Source organism: Mobula hypostoma, chromosome 3, assembly GCF_963921235.1.
Source record: "Mobula hypostoma chromosome 3, sMobHyp1.1, whole genome shotgun sequence".
In the NCBI taxonomy this organism is placed as follows: domain Eukaryota; kingdom Metazoa; phylum Chordata; class Chondrichthyes; order Myliobatiformes; family Myliobatidae; genus Mobula; species Mobula hypostoma.
This window is the reverse complement of record NC_086099.1, coordinates 218,327,453-218,347,960: the sequence shown is the minus strand read 5'-3', so window position 1 is coordinate 218,347,960 and position 20,508 is coordinate 218,327,453. Positions and strand designations below refer to the sequence as shown.

The following is a 20,508-nucleotide window of genomic DNA, read 5'->3' as shown; positions in this document are numbered from 1 at the left end:
CAAATATACAGTGGCATGCAGAAGTTTGAGCACCCCAGTCAAAATTTCTGTTACTGTGAATAGCTAAGTGAGTAAAAGATGACTTGATTTCCAAAAGGCATAAAGTTAAAGAAGATACATTTCTTTAATATTTTAAGTAAGATTACTTTTTTATTTCCATCTTTTACAGTTTCAAAATAACAAAAAGGAAAAGGGCCCGAAGCAAAAGTTTCGGCACCCTGCATGGTTAGTACTTAGTAACACCCCCTTCAGCAAGTATCACAGCTTGTAAACGCTTTCTATAGCCAGCTAAGAGTCTTTCAATTCTTGTTTGGGGGATTTTTCCCATTCTTCCTTGCAAAAGGCTTCTAGTTCTGTGAGATTCTTGGGCTATCTTGCATGCACTGCTCTTTTGAGGTCTATCCACAGATTTTTGATGATGTTTAGGTCAGGGGACTGTGAGGGCCATGGCAAAACCTTCAGCTTGCGTCTCTTGAGGTAGTCCATTGTGGATTTTAAGGTGTGTTTAGGATCATTATCCTGTTGTAGAAACCATCCTCTTTTCATCTTCAGCTTTTTCACAGATGGTCTGATATTTGCTTCCAGAATTTGCTGGTATTTAATTGAATTCATTCTTCCCTCTACCAGTGAAATGTTCCCCATGCCACTGGCTGCAACACAAGCCCAAAGCATGATTGATCTACCCCTGTGCTCAATAGTTGGAGAGGGTGTTCTTTTCATGAAATTCTGCACCCTTTTTTCTCCAAACATACCTTTGCTCATTGTGGCCAAAAAGTTCTATTTTAACTCCATCAGTCCATAGGACTTGTTTCCAAAATGCATCAGGCTTGTTTAGATGTTCCTTTGCAAAGTTCTGATGCTGAATTTTGTGGTGAGGATGCAGGAAAGTTTTTCTTCTGATGACTTCCATGAAGATCATATTTGGGTAGGTATCGCTGCACAGTAGAACAGTGAAGGTCTTCCTGAAGGTCTTTTGCAGTCAAACGGGGGTTTTGATTTGCCTTTCTAGCAATCCTACGAGTAGTTCTCTCGGAAAGTTTTCTTGGTCTTCCAGACCTCAACTTGACCTCCACCGTTCCTGTTAACTCCCTTTTCTTAATTACATTACGAACTGAGAAAATGGCTACCTGAAAAGGCTTTGTTATCTTCTTATAGCCTTATCCTGCTTTGTGGGCATCATTTATTTTAATTTTCAGAGTGCTAGGCAGCTGCTTAGAGGAGCCCATGGCTGCTGATTGTTGGGACAAGATTTGAGGAGTCAGGGTATTTATAAAGCTTTGAAATTTGAAATTTGCATCACCTGGCCTTTCCTAACAATGACTGTGAACAAGCCATAGCCCTAACAAGCTAATTAAGGTCTGAGACCTTGGTAAAAATTATCTGAGAGCTCAGATCTTTTGGGGTGCCCAAACTTTTGCATGGTGCTCCTTTCCTTTTTTTTCCACTCTAAAATTGTACAAAACAAAAATAATACATTAATCTTGCTTAAAATGTTGAAAAGAATGTTTCATCTTTAACTTTATGACTTTTGGAGGTCAGTTCATCTTCTACTCACTTAACTATTCACAATAACAGAAATTTTGACCGGGGTGCCCGAACTTTTGCATGCCACTGTCTTCATGAACAGTATCTATGTTTCAAAAAATGATGGATCAATTAGCCTGTTAAAATAATTCTGCCACTCTAATTTGTTTTGTGTTACTTTATTTCCAATCAAGGAAGGCTTAAGGAAGTAGGTGACTTACCTTGAAGCTTATTGATTTTGTTATATTTTAGAGGGAATTGAATATGACAAGTGTTCGAACATTGTTTCAAGTTCAAACAAGTGTTCAGACTGTCATTCAATGCATATTATTTACACATTCCCAATGTTCCAGTGCTTTGAGAATTTTTTGGGAGTGTTGCCATTCTCTAGTTCTGGCCTAGTTTCCTATTGCAACGCGGAAAGGGTGGCGCAGTGCTACTGCAGATAGTGCCTCTAAATCATAGCTGCAGCAACCAGAGTTTGATTCTCACCGTTAGTGCTGAAAGTGTAGAGTTTACGAGTTCTTCCTGCAACCATGTAGGTTACCTTGAGTGTCCATTTCAACCTAAAGCTGTGCTGGTTGATAGGCTAAAGTGGTAAGAGAACTCCTTGGAGGGATGAGGTTCTAGGGGCTGTTTGTGGTAGTGGTGTTAATGTTCATGTGTAGGGGAATAGGTTACATGGGAGTAAGTATTGGTGTTGGTTTGTCATTGTCACATGTACCAAGATACAGTGAAAAGCTAATTTTGGATACTGTTCATACAGATCAAACCATTACAAAATGCATCGAGCTAGAATAAAGTAAAGCAATAACAATGCTGAATAAAAATACGCAGTCTAACAGCGAGTGGTCGTCTTGGATGTTTTCCTTGCGGTTGCAAGACCCTGTTGGACATGTACTCTTTCCCATAGATGCTGCCAGGCCTGCTGAGTTGCTCCAACATTTTGTGTGTGTTGTATATGTGCGTGTGTGTATATCCATCTTATTGTATAAGAAGTCTGTTCAAGAGTTTGATAACAGTGGTGTAGAAGCTGTCCCAGAGCTTGTATACCCAGGTTTTAGTATGTATCTTCTGCCCATTGGGAGAGGGGAGAGAGAGAGAGAGAATGTTGGGGTAGGTGTGGCCTTTGATTATGCTTGCTGCTTTACTGACGCAGCAAGGAGTGTAGACAGAATCCATGGAGATGTGATGAGTTCATCCCATGATGTGATGAGCTGTGTCCACAGCTCTCGTGTAGCTTCTTGTGGTCACATGTTGAACAGTTGCCATAACAAATTGTATGTATCCAGATAGAATGTTTTCAATGGGTGTATGGCAAGGGTTGATGGGGTAAATAAAGGAATAGAATTGACGGGATTGTTCTCAGAGTCAGCATAAACATGATGAGTTGAATAACCACCTTTTCTGATGCAAATTAAGTATGGAAATTTGGCTCATCAGGTCTCTATTGCCTCCTAGTGAAGCAATCCCATCACCCCTCATCTAATTTTCTCTTTACCTTCAATTTATTTCCATCCCATGCGTATCAGCTCTCCTTTTATGACTTTTTACATTTGCGGTAGCCATTTAAACCTACCAGCAAATCTTTGAGAAGTGGAAATTAACTGGGGAAGTTGCATATTTTACATAGACAACACTCATAAAATCGGGATTGAAATTCAGTTCCAAGAATTGTTAGTCTGTAGCACTGACTGCTGCCCCATTGTCCTGGTCATTTTGAGTCCCGTATTTTAAGCTGCACCTAAGACTTTAAGCTAAACTGTAGACTCTAAACCTTTTCAGTTTTCTTCTTCCTTTAGTATGAAACTTTTTCCTTATTTATTGAACTATGTTTAGTCATTTTCCTGTAAAGCATCTTGAAACATTTCATCTCATAAAAGATAGTGTCACTGTTCAGTCATGTTTGTTGGGAATCTGGCAGTGACTTAACAATTCATTCCATCACTGAGTGAGGCTCCTGTGCTCAGAATGAAAGCTTTTGCCATTGAATGTTAAGTATTTATGTACTCAAACTAGAATATTAAAATAATAATGTTTGTATTTGTTTCTGCAGCTTTAAAAATAGAAATAACAAAACACTTGGAGGATGTAGATACTGAAGAGGAGAGCAATCTTGTATATTCATGTGAGTTGTCCCATGATATTGATGAAGTACAGTGGTATCTAAATGATACTCCCTTATTCTCAAATGACTTCAATGAGATAAAGAAAAAAGGAAAGAGACACACATTAATTTTGAAAAATGTAACACCGGAAGATACAGGAACAGTAATGCTGAAAGCTAGAAATGTGACAGAAACAGCGCAGCTGAATGTACGAGGTAAGGACTGCTTGAATGGAAACACCTAAGTGCACAAAGGTTTACCTGTCTTTTCTATTGTAATTTCACTATGACGAAACTCCTGTAATTTGCAATGACTTGCATACCGAGTAAACATCTGAGGAAACCTTTCCTGTTCATATGGAAGATCTAGATTATCAAAGCGGTCCCACTGTCACAGAATAAGTCAGTTACTGCTGAGGCATCAACTGAACGAGTATTGCAATTGTTAAACAGTCCCTGCTATTTTAACATGTGCTGTAAACTTGTTAAGAATTTGAAGGCTAAGTCACTTGTGCAGGATCAAGTAGTTTTCCATTTATCAGCAAGTGGTGAGAAAAACAACAAACTGGCATGATACGCGCTTAGTTCCACTGAGACTTTACTGCACTAAGCACCTTTTTTAGTTGTTCTCTTGGGATCGAGCTTGTGACAACATAACCGGAAAATGCAGTGGCCTTAACAGAGATATTTAAAACATCCTTAGCCATGGGTGAGATGCCAGATGATTTGAGAAAGCTAATGTTGTTCCGTTGTTTAAGGCTCTAAGAGTAAGCCAGGAAATTATAGGCTATTGAGCCTAACATCAGTAGTAGGAAAGTTGTTGAAAAGTATTCTACGGGACTGGATACTTGAATAGACAGGAACTGATTTGGGTTAGTCAACATGGCTTTGTGTGTGGTGAGCCGTGTCTAATGAATCTTAGAAAATTTTTCAAGGAAGTGACTAGGAAAAGTTGTCTACATGGACTTTAGCAAGGCTTTTGATAGGGTCCTGCATGGGAAGTTGATCAAGAAGGTTTAGTCACTTGGCATTCAAGTTGAGGTAATAAATTGGATTAGACTTTGGCTTTGCAGAAGAAGCCAGAGAATGTTAGTAGACGGTTGCCTCTCTGACTGGAAGCCTGTGACTAGTGGTGTTCCACAGGGATTGGTGCTGGGCTCATTGTTGTTTGTCATCGATATCAGCGATGTGAATGATAATATGGTAAACTGGATCGGTAAATTTGTGGATGACTCCAAGACTGGGTGTGCAGTGGACTAAAAAAAGCTCACTGTGGGATCTGGACCAGCTTGAAAAATGGCATATGGAGTTTAATAGAGACAGTTGTGAGGTGTTGCACTTCGAGAGGACCAACCAGAGCAGTTCTTCCACGGTGAGTGGTAGGGCACCAGGAGAGTGGTAGAGCAGAGGGATCTGGGAATGTGGATCCATAATTCCTTGAAAGTGACGTCTAAAGTTGTAAAGAGCTTTTGGCATATTAGCCTTCATAAATCAATATATTGATTACAGGAGTTAGGTTGACTTGTTGACATTTTTGGAGATGTTGGTGAGGCCTAATTTGGAGAGTTGTATGCAGTTTTGGTCACCTATCTGGAGGAAAGATATAAATAAGATTGAAAGAGTACAGAGAAGGTTTGCAAGGATGTTGCTGGGACTTGAAGATCTGAGTTATAGGGAAAGGTTGAACAGGTTCGGACTTTATTCCCTAGAATGTAGAAGATTGAGATGAGGTGAGGTATACAAAATTATGAGGGTTTATATAGGGTAAAATTATAGGGTAAATGCAAGTGGTCTTTTTTCCACTGAGATTGGGTGGGAGCATAACTAGAGGTCATGGTTGAGGGTAAAAGGTGAAATGTTTAAGGGGAACTTGAGAGGAAACTTCTTCATTCAGAGGGTGGTGAGAGTATGAAACAAGCTGCCAGTGAACTGGTGGATGCAGGGTTGATTTCAACATTTAAGAGAAATTTGGGTAGGTACATGGACTGGAGGGTTATTGTCTGCGTGCAGGTGGATGGAAGTACGCATATTAATAGTTCAGTATGGACTAGATGGGCCAAAAGGCCTGTTTCTGTGTTGTTGTGTTCTATGACTTTATGACATTCTTAGTATCCTCCCAAATTGTCCTTCCCAAGTTTGAGTGGATGTAAAATAAGGCTTGAAATACTCTGAGGTTGCTTCACTTATCTATCCAATTCAGTTGGAGGATTTTGGAGATAAATAAGAAACATATAAGAGTTCAGTATTGAAAATACAGTATGCACTTAGCACTTGCATTGCACATGTTCAGAAGATGTTTCTCATCAGTGTCAAAGGAGAGGTTCTTTACCAAATTATCAAGGCTATACCAGAGAGCTTTCTGAATAAAAATTGATGCTAAGATCCTGGAGTGCTTGCATCATTTCCATATTTGAGAGACACCTTTCAGTGGAAGCAGACATCATTGATAAGATTCGCCATCACCTTCAGAGCTTCAGACACCATTTGACCAAATGAGATCAAGAGTATTTGAAGATCAAGACCTCAAACAACACACAAGTCATGGTCTACTGGGCAGCTGTAATTCTTCTCCCTTCAATTACCTTCCATGATTCCAGCAATAATCCAGAGGTTTCTATTTATGCATTAAAAAAGAATGGGCTCAGTTGGTTCATGTCTGATGCCAGGAAAATATCAGGCAGAATAGCAGTAATATCCTATCAAATGCCTGGTTTAATTTTGTATTTGGTGTAATTTCAGCTAGAAATAATCTGAATTTATTTATTCTGCATGAAGTCAGAATTGGATCATGTGGTGTCTAAAAAGCAGGTATTATTCCGTCTGATTTCTAAGGCTTCTGAATGCCAATACAAATGTTAGTTATACAAGGGGATTTTGAAAATAATTTTTTTTTCTGTCTCATTGCAGAAAAGCCTGTGGTTTTCATGAAATCTTTGGATGACGTTGCTGGGGAGGAAAGAGGAATGATTACACTGGAGTGTGAAGTATCTAAACCCAAGGTCAATCCCGTCTGGAAAAAAGATGATGTGGTTCTTGGTTCAAGTGACAAATATGAACTACTGCAGGCTGGAAAAACACTTTGTCTTATAGTACATGACCTGAATAAAGGTGACGCAGGAGTGTATACTTGTGACATAGGCAGTGATAAAGCAAATGCAAAAGTCACTATACAAGGTAGGTATTACCATTGGATGTCAAGTTTAGATAGGTAACTAATTTTTAAAAAAAGAGGATGAAATTTCTGTGCGGCCTCCAACCTGATGGCGTGAATATTGATTTCTCTAACCTCCAATAATTCCTCCCCCCCATTATCCTTCTCTTTTCCTTACATGTCTATCATCTCCCTCTGGTGCCCCACCCCCTTCCAGTGAACACACAAAAATGCTGGAGGAACTCAGCAGGCCTGGCAGCATCTATGGAAAAGAGTAAAGAGTTGACATTTTGGACCAAGACCCTTCATCAGGTCCTCTTCAACATTTTTGTTGCTTGGATTTCCAGCATATGTAGATTTTCTTGTGGTTTTGTCCCCTGCTCCCTCTCTTTTCCCATGATTCCTTTCAGATTCCTTGTTGGGGCAGGAGCCAACCAAAGTTCCTTTTGATTGGTTTTGTTCACTGCTTTTTTTCCCTCCTTTTTTCTGTTGAGCATCATAATATCCTTTTGTAATATTTTATGCAAATAAGCTAGCTGAGGGAACTAAATATCAATGGGCTCTCTTCCAGGGAAGGTGGGACCTGTACAGAAGGAATGGTTTGCACCTGAACTGGAGGGGCATTAATATCCTAGTGTGAAGGTTTGTTAGTGCTGCACACTGGGGTTTAAACAAGAGTTGCAGGGTGATGGGAACCACCATGCCAGAACAATTAGTGGAGAGGTCAATGCTGGTAAGACCTCAGACAAAGTCAGGAATCAAAAGATTGTGTGTGGTATGACCGGTGTCCTGAGCTGCGAATATTTCAATGCAAGAAGTATCATAGGAAAGGCTGATGAGCTCAGGGCATGGATCCACACCTGGAATTATGACATTGTAGCCATTAGTGAGACTTGGTTACAGGAGGAGCAGGATTGTCTGCTCAAAATTCTGGAGTTCCATTGTTTTAGACATGACACAGCACGAGGGGTGGTGTTACTAGTCAGGGAAAATGTTATAGCAGTGCTCCAGCAGACAGACTCCACTAGTGAGGCATTATGTGTGGCACTGAGAAATAAGAAAGGTATGACCACATTAATGGGGCTATGTTAAAGACCACCCGACAGTCCAAGGGATTTAGAAGAACAAATTTGTAAAGAGATTGCAGACCATTGCAAGAAACGTAAGATTGTTATTGTAGGTGATTTTAACTTTCTACAGATTGAATAGACTCTCATACTGCAAAAGGACTAGATGGGATAGAGTTTGTCAAGTGTGTTCAGGAAAGCTTCCTTCATCAGTGCGTAGAAGTCCCAACAAGAGAGCAGTGATTCTGAATTTGCTATTAGGGAATGAGACTGGGCAGGTGACAGAATTTTTCATGTGGTGACTACAATGGTATCAGTTTCAAAATAAACATTCAAAAAGATAGGTCTGGTCAGCGGGTTAACATTCTAAATTGGAGAATGGCCAATTTTGATGGTATCAGAATGGGTCTGGCAAGTGTGGATTGGGACAACCTGTTATAAGGAAAGATTGAATAGGTTAGGTCTGTATTATTTAGAACATTGAAGGTTGAGAGGAGATTTCATAGAGGTATACAAAATTATCAGAGGTACAGATAGGGTAAATGCATGTAGGCTTTCTCCACTGATGTTGGGATTGATTCCAACCAGAGGTCATGGGTTAAGAGCGAAAGGTAAGAAGTTTAAGGGGAAGTTGAGGGGAAACTTCTTCACTCAGTGGATGGTGAGAGTATGGAATGAGCTGCCAGCTCAAGTGGTGCATGCAAGCTTGATTTCACCGTTTAAGAGATGTTGAATAGGTACTTGGACAGTAGGGATGTGGAGGGCTATAGGCCTGGTGCAGATCGTTGGGAGTAGGGAGTTTAAATGGTTTTGGCATGGATTACATGGGCCAAAGGGCCTATTTCTGTGCTGTATTTTTCTGACTCTATTGTGTCCCTATGTGTTTACAAATCTACAAGCATTACATCTCTATTTGGAATGTAAACAACAGGAATTCTGCAGATGCTGGAAATTCAAGCAACACACATAAAAATTGCTGGTGAACGCAGCAGGCCAGGCAGCATCTGTAGGAAGAGGTGCAGTCGACGTTTCAGGCCGAGACCCTTCGTCAGGACTAACTGAAGGAAGAGTGAGTAAGGCATTTGAAAGTTGGAGGGGGAGGGGGGAGATCCAAAATGATAGGAGAGGACAGGAGGGGGAGGGATGGAGCCAAGAGCTGGACAGGTGATAGGCAAAAGGGATATGAGAGGATCATGGGACAGGAGGTCCGGGAAGAAAGACAAGGGGTGGGGGGGACCCAGAGGATGGGCAAGGGGTATATTCAGAGGGACAGGGAGAAAAAGGAGAGTGAGAGAAAGAATGTGTGTATAAAAGTAAGTAACAGATGGGGTACGAGGGGGAAGTGGGGCCTTAGCGGAAGTTAGAGAAGTCGATGTTCATGCCAGCAGGTTGGGGGCTACCCAGACGGAATATAAGGTGTTCCTCCAACCTGAGTGTGGCTTCATCTTTGCAGTAGAGGAGGCCGTGGATAGACATGTCAGAATGGGAATGGGATGTGGAATTAAAATATGTGGCCACTGGGAGATCCTGCTTTCTCTGGCGGACAGAGCGTAGATGTTCAGCAAAGTGGTCTCCCAGTCTGCGTCGGGTCTCGCCAATATATAAAAGGCCACATCGGGAGCACTGGACGCAGTATATCACCCCAGCCAACTCACAGGTGAAGTGTTGCCTCACCTGGAAGGACTGTTTGGGGCCCTGAATAGTGGTAAGGGAGGAAGTGTACTCTCACAGCCTACTGACTCTCACAGCTATCTGGACTATTCCTCTTCTTAGCCTACTGACTCTCACAGCTATCTGGACTATTCCTCTTCTTAGCCTACTGACTCTCACAGCTATCTGGACTATTCCTCTTCTCATCCTGTCTCTTGCAAAGCCTACTGACTCTCTCAGCTATCTGGACTATTCCTCTTCTCACCTTGTCTCTTGCAAAAACGCCATCCCCTTCTCGCAATTCCTCCGTCTCCACCGCATCTGCTCTCAGGATGAGGCTTTTCATTCTAGGACGAGGGAGGTGTCTTCCTTTTTTAAAGAAAGGGGCTTCCCTTCCTCCACTATCAACTCTGCTCTTAAACGCATCTCCCCCATTTCACGTACATCTGTTCTCACTCCATCCTCCCGCCACCCCACTAGGAATAGGGTTCCCCTGGTCCTCACCTACCACCCCACCAGCCTCCGGGTCCAACATATTATTCTCCGTAACTTCCGCCACCTCCAACGGGATCCCACCACTAAGCACATCTTTCCCTCCCCCCCCCCGCATTCCGCAGGGATTGCTTCCTACGCAACTCCCTTGTCCATTCGTCCCCCCCATCCCTCCCCACTGATCTCCCTCCTGGCACTTATCCGTGTAAGCGGAACAAGTGCTACACATGCCCTTACACTTCCTCCCTTACCACCATTCAGGGCCCCAAACAGTCCTTCCAGGTGAGGCAACACTTCACCTGTGAGTCGGCTGGGGTGATATACTGCGCCCGGTGCTCCCGATATGGCCTTTTATATGTTGGCGAGACCCGACGCAGACTGGGAGACCGCTTTGCTGAACATCTACGCTCTGTCCGCCAGAGAAAGCAGGATCTCCCAGTGGCCACACATTTTAATTCCACATCCCATTCCCATTCTGACATGTCTATCCACGGCCTCCTCTACTGTAAAGATGAAGCCACACTCAGGTTGGAGGAACAACACCTTATATTCTGTCTGGGTAGCCTCCAACCTGATGGCATGAACATCGACTTCTCTAACTTCCGCTAATGCCCCACCTCCCCCTCGTACCCCATCTGTTACTTATTTTTATACACACATTCTTTCTCTCACTCTCCTTTTTCTCCCTCTGTCCCTCTGAATATACCCCTTGCTCATCCTCTGGGTTCCCCCCCCCCACTTGTCTTTCTTCCCGGACCTCCTGTCCCATGATCCTCTCGTTTCCCTTTTGCCTATCACCTGTCCAGCTCTTGGCTCCATCCCTCCCCCTCCTGTCTTCTCCTATAATTTTGGATCTCCCCCTCCCCCTCCAACTTTCAAATCCCTTACTCTTCCTTAAGTTAGTCCTGACGAAGGGTCTCGGCCTGAAACGTCAACTGTACCTCTTCCTAGAGATGCTGCCTGGCCTGCTGCGTTCACCAGCAACTTTTATGTGTGTTGCTTCTATTTGGAATGTACTTGGCCTGTTAAAGAATATTCCCCATATATACTTGTTTATTGGGAATACTCTTAACAAAGGTTCATTTTATTATCAAAGTATATTTGCAGAATGCAACTCTGAAATTTGTCTTCTCTAGAGAGCCATAGAATACAGAAAAGACATATAAGTCGTTGAAAGAAAGACATCAATCCTCCACGCACCAAAAGAAAAAGAAACAAAACTCACAAACCCAAACACCGCCAACCCCTCCCTCCACAAAAAACTTAACAGTTCACCCAAACCCCCCAACCTGCCAATCTCCAACAAGAAAGAGTGGACGAGAACACAAATGAAAACAAGCCAAGTACATAGCATTCCAAAATGTTAATGCTATAATATTTCAAAGTATTAATCAATAGGATTTTAGTCCCTCTCCTTTAATGAATATTATTGATTCCATTTGTCTATTAGACCATTCAATAAAAATATGTCTGATTTTCATTTTAAATACTTCCGTTTATTGCAGATCTAGATATTGGAATCACAAAGCGGCTAAAAAGCACAGAGATTAAAGAGGGAGAAAGTGGATCTTTTGAATGTATACTTTCTCATGAAAGCATTGATGAACATTACTGGACTGTCAATGGGCAGTTAGTGAAAGGCAATGAACGGTTTGAAGCATTTAATATTGGTCGAAAGTATATACTCAGCATTAAGGAAGCAGCTCTTTCAGATGCAGGTGAAGTTGTTTTCAATGTGCGGAATCTCAAATCTAAAGCTTCCTTGATGGTAAAAGGTATGATCTGAAAACGTTACTGTTCCTACACTCTACCCACTGTCTAAGCAGACAGCAAAGTCTGTGTATGTATTGCACTGTATACTGCAACAAAGCAACAAATTTCACAGCATATGTCAGTGATATTAATTCTGACCCTAAGAATAAATCATTGGGCTATAGGGAAATAGGATAAGGAATTGGACAAGGGGATCGCTCTTCTTGGAACTGGTGTAGAACCAGTGGTATTTTTCTAGGTTACAGTAATTTCTCTGAATAAACATATAGTTGTTAAAGCATATGCAAATGTCACATGTATCTATCCAAGAATATTACTAATCAAAGAACAGTAGCACTGAACTGTGTATAAGATGATGAGAGGCGTTGATCGTGTGGATAGTCAGAGGCTTTTTTCCCCAAGGCTGAAATGGCTAACGTGAGAGGGCACAGTTTTAAGGTGCTTGGAAGTAGGTACAGTGGAGATGTCAAGGGTAAGTATTTTACGCAGAGAGTGGAGAGTGCGTGGAATGGGCTGCCGGCAATGATGGTAGAGGCAGATACAATAGGGTCTTTTAAAAGACTCCTGGATAAGTACATGGAAAAATAGAGGGCTATGGGTAACCCTAGGTAATTTCTACAGTAAAGACATGTTCGGCACAGCTTTGTGGGCTGAAGGGCCTGTATTGTGCTGTAGGTTTTCTATGTTTCTGTGTTTTCTTCTGTTAACTATTTTCATAGCTGGTCATTCAATATTAACTGAGAAGAGACTTGATTTAGTAAATTTATTGAGAGGTAGGAATGCATAATTGATTTTATTTTTGGTTAACTAAGCAATCAAGTCTCAATTCATACTGTTCATACGAGGAAGAAAATGTACCCCTACTCGTGAAAGTTCATTACCTCATTCAGAAGCAAGGAACAATATTATACTATGCACTATACTTCTGACCACTGCATTGCTCAAATTAGTATACTCTTGGTTTCTCGTTCCCCTTGACTTTCCAAGATCAGCCTACGGAGGGGTTGGGTGACTTTTTCATGAGTGACTATTCTCACTTATTAAGGGAAAGCCAGTTAGAGATGTTTAAATTTGATACCCATTTCCCTGTCGTAAGTTTACAAAGGAATAAGTTAATTAGATTGCAAATAAACATAACACTTTCAAAGACCCATGTAAGATTGGAAAATGTGTGAATATTGATTTTTTTATGTTTCAGAAAAATCAACTGAAATCATAAAGCAGCTTGAGGACATGGTGACAATAGCAAGTGAAGATATTGTACTGTGCTGCGAAACCTCTAAGCCTGATTCTTCAATTAAGTGGTTTAAGGATGGCAAGATAATTAGAAAGAGCACTAAGTATGAAGTATCTCATCATGGAACTGTAAGCCAATTGATAATCCATCAAACTACTACAAAAGATTCTGGAGAGTATGAATGCAGAACAGAGGTTTCTAATTCTAAAGCCACTGTCACGGTAAAAGGTAAATTAAAAAAAATTAATTCTATTTTCAACTTCTGGCATCCTTATTCTTTATTAATTTAACTATAGTGTGTGTGTGTACTAGGATATTGCAGATATTTATTCAGTCAAGAATCACCACTCACTATTGATTTATAGACTGTATTTAAGTCTAGAGTTAAGTGGCTGGGCAGTAATTAATTTACAAAAAAAAGCAAATCATTAATTGAAATAGAATGCTTGAGTTCTTGAATGTTATGACTGCACTTTTAATTTCCATGCCATATGGTGATATAGGACCTGGGCGAAATGGTAATTTTGTATTAGAGTATTTAGATATTGTGCGATTTGAACTTGGGAAAAGTTCTTGGATATTACAGACATTAATGAATTGAGGAAGCTGTGGTGTAAATATGAATTTTTAAAATCCTCTATTAAAGTGGGAAATGTGCCTCTCTTTTTAACCATAGACCAAGTTTTCACATTTTTCTGAAGTGCACTCCATATCATCCTAACTCCCTACTATTAGAGTAAGTTTAAACTAGATTGTCAGGCAAGTGGGATCCCAAGCTTCAGGGAGGCAAAGAAGAGGCTGGAAAGTGATATGAAAGTTGTGGTAGCAAATTGAATAAACATGACAGGCAGGAGAATGACCAGGAGTGAGGAAAGCCTGTTGGATCGAATCGCATTTATTTCAATACAAGAGGTCTGACAACTTGGGGCTTGGTGTATATGTAGGACTGGGATATTATGGACATCATAGAAACATGCTGAGGGAGGGATGATTTTGGCAGCTTAAAGTTCAGGAGCACAGGCGCTTCAGGCAGGATAGAAGTGTGGGAAGAAGAGGAGGGGTGTGTTGCATTTTTGATTAAGGGGAATGTCACAGTAGATGACATTCCTGAAGGATCATCAGTGAGATTTTGTGGGTGGGTCTGAGAAATAAGGGAATGACTACATTGTTGGGATTGCATTATAGTAGTCAATGGGGATTAGAAGAACTATGGTGTGGGTTTTAAGGTGAGAAGGGAAAGATTTAACAGAAACAAGGGGCAACTTTATTTTTACAAATAGAGAGGTATCTACGTATATAATCTGCCAGAAGAATTGTTCAAGGAAGGTATAATAACAACTTTTGAAAGTCAGTTGGACAGATTCATGGATTGGACAGGTTTAGAAAGTTATGGGCCAAATACTAGTAAATAGCATGGGCTTGGATGGAGCATGGACCAGTTGGCTGAAAGGCCTGTTTCCATGCTGTATGACATTATGATTCTATGCTAAAAATTGCTGAATTACTCTGTATCAATTTAGTATTTAATTTGTAGTTATCTGAGTATGTCATATTCACTAATTTTATTTGTGAATATATTTGTACTTTCACATCTTTTCCAGAAGTTGTAAATCGATTTGTCAAGGAATTACATGACATTAAAACCGAAGAGAAAGGATTTGTAATTTTTGAGTGTGAAACTGAACAGCCAGCAGACAGGGCTGTCTGGAGAAAAGGGATGGCAGAAATAAAGTCGAGCAAGAAGTATGAGATGAAACAGAAGGGCAGTTTACTAAGCCTTAAAATTAATCAGCTAGAGAAAATTGATAGTGACCACTACACATGTGACATTGGTAATGCACAGTCAAGAGCTCTGCTGTCGGTTGCAGGTCTGAATCATTTGTATCCCATCAGTTGTTGTATGCACATCACTAATGGATTATAAACTTTAATTTTTGGTTTCATGGACTAACACACCATTATTCATGATCCATTAATCATTTCACATAATGAGTAGAGTAGCTTAAATCTTTATAAAATAATCTCTACCACAAGATAATCCTTTTGATGTGATAAGATATTAATATTTAAAGGAATGAATTGATCATTCCATGTTTACCAATGGTTATTAACTGATCGTTCCTTTTAATCCGTATATATGAATGGTATATCTGTGACCTAGATTAATTTTATTATGGGGAACCAGTTGTGCATTTAATTCACTGTATTTCCAGGATCAAATTCTATATAGCTGATTTTAGAAAAAAGATTTTTTTTTGCAATAAGATCTATAATTGTTTCTTAATGTAGATTAAGTCATTACATTGAAAGTTTATGAACAGAAGGAAATCTTTTATTGAAATATTTACTGGAACATAGTATCAGACTTGATAAATTGCTTATTGAGCAATTTCAGTGATATGAAGTTTTATTTTAAATAACTTTAAAATGAAAAAAATCTTCAATGAACTGTTCATTTATATGACCAAGGGACTTGTATTTGCCATTGTCTTAAGTAATATCTATATTTATTCAATATGACAAGAATAAAATCTGTGAATAAGAGCAAGGATATAATGCTGAGGCTTTAAAAGGCATTGGTCAGACTGCACTTGTAGTATTGTGAGAAGATGTGCTGGGGCATTGGAGAGGGTCCAAAAGAGATCCACGAGAATTATTCTGAGAATGCAAAGGTTAATATACAAGTAGCATTTGATGGCTCTAGGCCTGTACTTGTTGGAGCTCAGAAGAATGAAGGGGGATCTCATTGAAACCTGTCGAGTATTGAAAGGCGTAGATAGAGTGGATGTGGAGAGGATGTTTCCTATAGTGGGGAAATCCAGGACTAATTCAGAATAGAGGGATGTTTATTTCAAACAGAAATGAGGAGGAGTTACTTTAGCGAGAGGATTATGAATCATTGTCACAGATGGCTGTGGATGCCAAGTCATTCAGTACATTAAAAGCAAAAGTTCTTGATTATTCAGGATGTCAAAGGTTATGGGGAGATGGCAAGAGAATGGGATTGTGAGGGATATGGCAGAAGAGACTCGATGTGCTCAATAGCCTAATTCTGCTCCTGTCTCTTATGGTCTTATGACTTGTATGCAGAGAAGAGAAAAGTCTACAGATGAGGAATTTGAACTGTCTAAAATGGGGTAAAATAGTCAATATTTTTCATTAGGTTATAAACGTACTTTTTTACTCAATGAAAAGCCACATAGATTAGATTGATATATCTATTTCCTGTGATAGGGATTTCTGGAAAAAGGAAGGTGAGAGGAAGGTATTTTAAAGGGGGTTTGTGGATACCTTATTTTTATGTGGAGTGATTGATAACCTCAATTCACTGTCATTGAGGTGGTGGAGTCAAATACAATTGCAATGTTTAAAGGATACTTGGGCACTTCAAGAGGCAAGTGATGAATTTTTTTTGATCTCCTTGATGCATCTGAGCACTGACAAGTATATCCTATGCACCCATCTAACATATTTAATATCTTGTTCAGAATTCCTGTTGCTTGATATGTCTTTAATTAAATGTTTTTTCTGCATAATATTGAGAAGCGAAAAAGAGTTGATTTTATTTCTCAGCCATATTGGTCTAAAAAAGAGTGAATATGGAAAATAAAATAATTTTGGGATGCTTATACCTGATGCTTATTAACCTTGCACCTTGCCTTATGTTTCCTTATTTCTCATGACTAAACGTTCTGTCTCCCTTGTCAACCATGGTTCCTTTACCCTTCCATCCTTTTCATTTGTCAGAGACAAACCCATCCAGAACCCAGTGTAAGTATTCCTTAAATAGCCCCCAAAATATTGCTGTACATTTCTCTGAAAACATCTGTTCCAAATTTATGCTTCCATGTTCTTTTATAATACCATCGTAATTAGTCTTTCCCAAGTAAATACTTCCTTGTATCTTTGGCTCCTGTGTTTATCCATGGCTATTCTAAATGTCAGGGAGTTGTGACTATCTTCAAAATATAACCCTATGGAGCTCTGTCATCTGATATTAGATCCAGTATGATTTTTCCTCTAGTTGGTACATACTGTGTCAAGAATCCTTCCTGGACCCTCTAACATATTCTGCTCTACCTAAACCTTTTGCAAATAAGGAGATTCTAATCTATATTAGGGAAGTTGAAGCCACCCTCTTATTTTTGCAGATTTCCAAAATTTGTCTTCTGATCTGCACATCACTGTCCTGGTGGCCACTGAAGAATCAAAAGCTGGAAGGGAGCAATCACTCTATTGGGAGTACTCCCATTAGAGTGATTGCTCCTTTCCTGTTTTTGACTTCTCCTCATCCTTCCGAATTCCAGTAAGTACAGATCCAGAGCTATCAAATGTTCCTCATATGATAACCCTTTCATTCCTGGAATCATCCTTGTGAATCTCCTCTAAACACTCTTCATTGCCAGCACATCTTTTCTTTGATGAGAAACCCAAAACTATTCACAATAATCAAGGTGAGGTCTCATCAGTGTCTTATAAATCCTCAGCATCATATCCCTGCTCTTGTATTCTAGACCTCTTGAAATGAATACCAACATTGCATTTGCCTTTTTCACCATTGATTCTTAACCTTTAAGGTGTTCTGCACAAGGACTCCCAAGTCCCTTTGCATCTCAGATTTTTGGATTTTCTCCCCATTTAGAAAACAGTCTGCATAATGATTTCTATTATCAAAGTGCATGACGTGCATTTTCCAACATTGTATTTCGTTTGCCACATTCTTGCCCATTCTCCTAATTTGTCTAAGTCCTTCTGCAGACTTCCTATTTCCTCAACACTACCTGCCCTCCACCAATCTTCATATCATCTGCCAACCTGGCAACAAAGCCAACTATTCCATCATCTAAATCATTCATATCCAGCATAAAAAGATGCAGTCCCAACACCGACCTCTGTGGACCACCACTAGTCACTGGCAGCCAACCAGAAAAGATCCTTTTATTCCCACTTGCTGCCACCTACCAATCAGCCAATGCTCTAACCATGCCAGTAACTTCACTGTAATATCATGCACTCTGAATTTGATAAGCAGCCTCATGTGTGCACTTTGTCAAAGGGCAAATATACAACATCCACTGCATCTCCTTTATCTATCCCACGTGTAATCTCCTCAAAGAATTTCAACAGTTTTGTTAGGCAAGATATTCCCTTAAGGAAATCATGCTGACTTTGTCCTGTCTTATCCTGTGTCACCAAGTATGTCATAACCTTATCCTTAACAATGGACTTCAACATCTTCCCAACCACTTAGATCAGGCTAACTGGTTTGTAACTTCCTTTCTGCTGCATCCCTTCTTTCATAAAGAGTGGAGTGATATTTGCAATTTTCCAGTCCTCTGGCACCATGCTAGAGTCTAATGATTTTTTGAAAGATCATTACTAATGCCTCCACAATCTCTACTGCTACCTCTTTCAGGACCCTACGGTGCCATTCATCTGGTCCAGGCGACTTATGGACCCTTGGGTCTTTCAGTTTTTTGAGCGTCTTCTCCCTTGTAACTGCACGCACTTCTCTTTCCTCACATCTTTCGATGTCTGGCACACTGCTAGTGTTTTCCATAGTGAAGACTGATGCAAAATATTCATTTAGTTCAACTGGCATCTCCTTGGCCTTATTTTTTCAGTCTCATTTTCTGCAGGTCTTGTATCCACTCTCATCTCTTTTGTTTTTTACATACTTGAAAATGCTTTTACTATCCACTTTGATGTTGTTTGCTAGCTTGCTTTCATATTTCATTTTTTAGTTGCTCTCTGTAGGGTTTTAAAAGCTTCCCAATCCTTTGTCTTCCCATTTTGTCATTTGAGTATTGCTTTGTTTTTGGAATACATCTATCCTGCACCTTCCTCATTTTTTCCCAGAAATTCAAGCCATTGCTGCTCTGCTGTCATCCTTGGCAACACCTCCTTCCAATTTACTTTGGCCAACTCCTCTCTCATACCACTGTGATTTCCTTTAAACCTCTGATTACTGCTATGTTAGACTTTACTTTCTCCCTATCAAATTTCAAGTTGAATTCAATCATATTGTGATCACTGCCTCATAAGAGTTATTTTATTTTAGTCTCCCTAATCTCCTCGTTCATTACATAACACCCAATCCAGTATAGCTGGTCACCAAGCAGGCTCAATGACAAAGCAACACTCACCACAATGACAAACTGCTCTAAAAAGCCATCTTGTAGGCATTAACAAACTCACTCTGTTCAGATCCATTCCCAAGCATGTTGAAATCTCCCATGACTATCATAACATTGCCCTTTTGACGTGCCTTTTCTATTTCCTGTTGTAATCTGTGGTCCACATCCCAGCTGCTGTTGGGAGGCCTGCATGTAACTGCCATCAGGGTCCTTTTATTCTTGCAGTTTCGTAACTCAACCCACAAGGATTCAACATCTTCCAATCCTATATCACATCTTTCTACTGATTTGATGCCATTCTTTACTAGCAGAGCCACACCACCCTCTCTGCCTACCTTCCTATCCCTCCGATACAACGTGTAACCTTGGACATTCAGCTCCTAACTACAACTATCCTTCAGCCACGAGTTAGTGATGGCCACGACATCATACCTGACAATCTGTAATGGAGCAACAAGATCATCCACCTTATTTCTTATACTCTGTGCATTGAGATATAACATTTTGAGTACTGTATTTGCTACCTTTTTGATCTTGCATCCCTAATGCACTGATACTCACCCTGCTGGTTGCAATTTTGTCCTATCATCAGTGTGCCCTTCCTAACAGCCTGACTGCATGCTATCTTTGCTTTTTTACCATCCATCCTATCCTGAGTCCCTTTACTGTGGTTCCCACCACCTTGCCAAATCAGTTTAAACCCTCCCCGACAGCTCTACTGTATTTGTCAACGTGGAGCAGAGGGAGAGTTTGTACATCTGGCAGGAGCAAAGGATGTTGGGAATAGTGAGGGGTGGAGCGCAGCGGGAGAGCAATGGGGCAGGTGGCAAAGAAGGAGTGTCGGGCAGCGTTGGCATGGGTGCAGACACACCAAATCCTGAGACGCCAGGCAAAGTAATTTGGTTCCAAGCAATTAGTTTATTGATCATTACAGAATCTCTCTCTGGTGCTTCTTGCTCCCGAAAGGAGGGATCCTTTCTCCCTTTCTCTTTTTCCAACCATGATTCCATTCTCCTTCCCATCTTCCCTCTCTCAATTCCCAATAGAGACCCATATCAGAATCAGGTTTATCATCACTCATTTGTGTCAGGATTTATTTTTTGCAGCAGCAATACAGTGCAATGCGTAAAATTGCTACAGTACTGTGCAAGTGTATTAGACACTATATAGCTGTTTGTTATATAGACATGAATATACAGGATCAAGTATAGGGATTTGAATCATTTACAGGTTTAAGCTGAAGGGTCTGAGACTGCTATGCTGTACTGTTCCATGCTGTTATTAGTAAGAAATATGGAAATGAGTAATTTGAGGAAAAAGTGTTAAAACATTATGTTGGTGTGGGAGGTGCTCAGATGTGGGATGACAAA

The 20,508-nt window shown here is 40.3% G+C and overlaps 1 protein-coding gene across 7 annotated transcripts in view; it reads left to right on the top strand.

The window, feature by feature from the left end:
* The window catches only part of obscnb (obscurin, cytoskeletal calmodulin and titin-interacting RhoGEF b), a 487,178-nt gene that overhangs the window by 123,835 nt on the left and 342,835 nt on the right, over positions 1–20,508 (top strand). For 5 of the 7 annotated variants that reach the window (XM_063044498.1, XM_063044502.1, XM_063044503.1 and 2 more), the window contains exons 26-30: positions 3,581–3,847; positions 6,539–6,805; positions 11,497–11,766; positions 12,963–13,229; positions 14,603–14,869. In XM_063044498.1, coding sequence (XP_062900568.1) covers positions 3,581–3,847; positions 6,539–6,805; positions 11,497–11,766; positions 12,963–13,229; positions 14,603–14,869 — 1,338 coding nt within the window. The remainder of the gene's footprint in view (positions 1–3,580; positions 3,848–6,538; positions 6,806–11,496; positions 11,767–12,962; positions 13,230–14,602; positions 14,870–20,508) is intronic. The other 2 variants (XM_063044497.1, XM_063044500.1) reach the window with 2 other exon arrangements.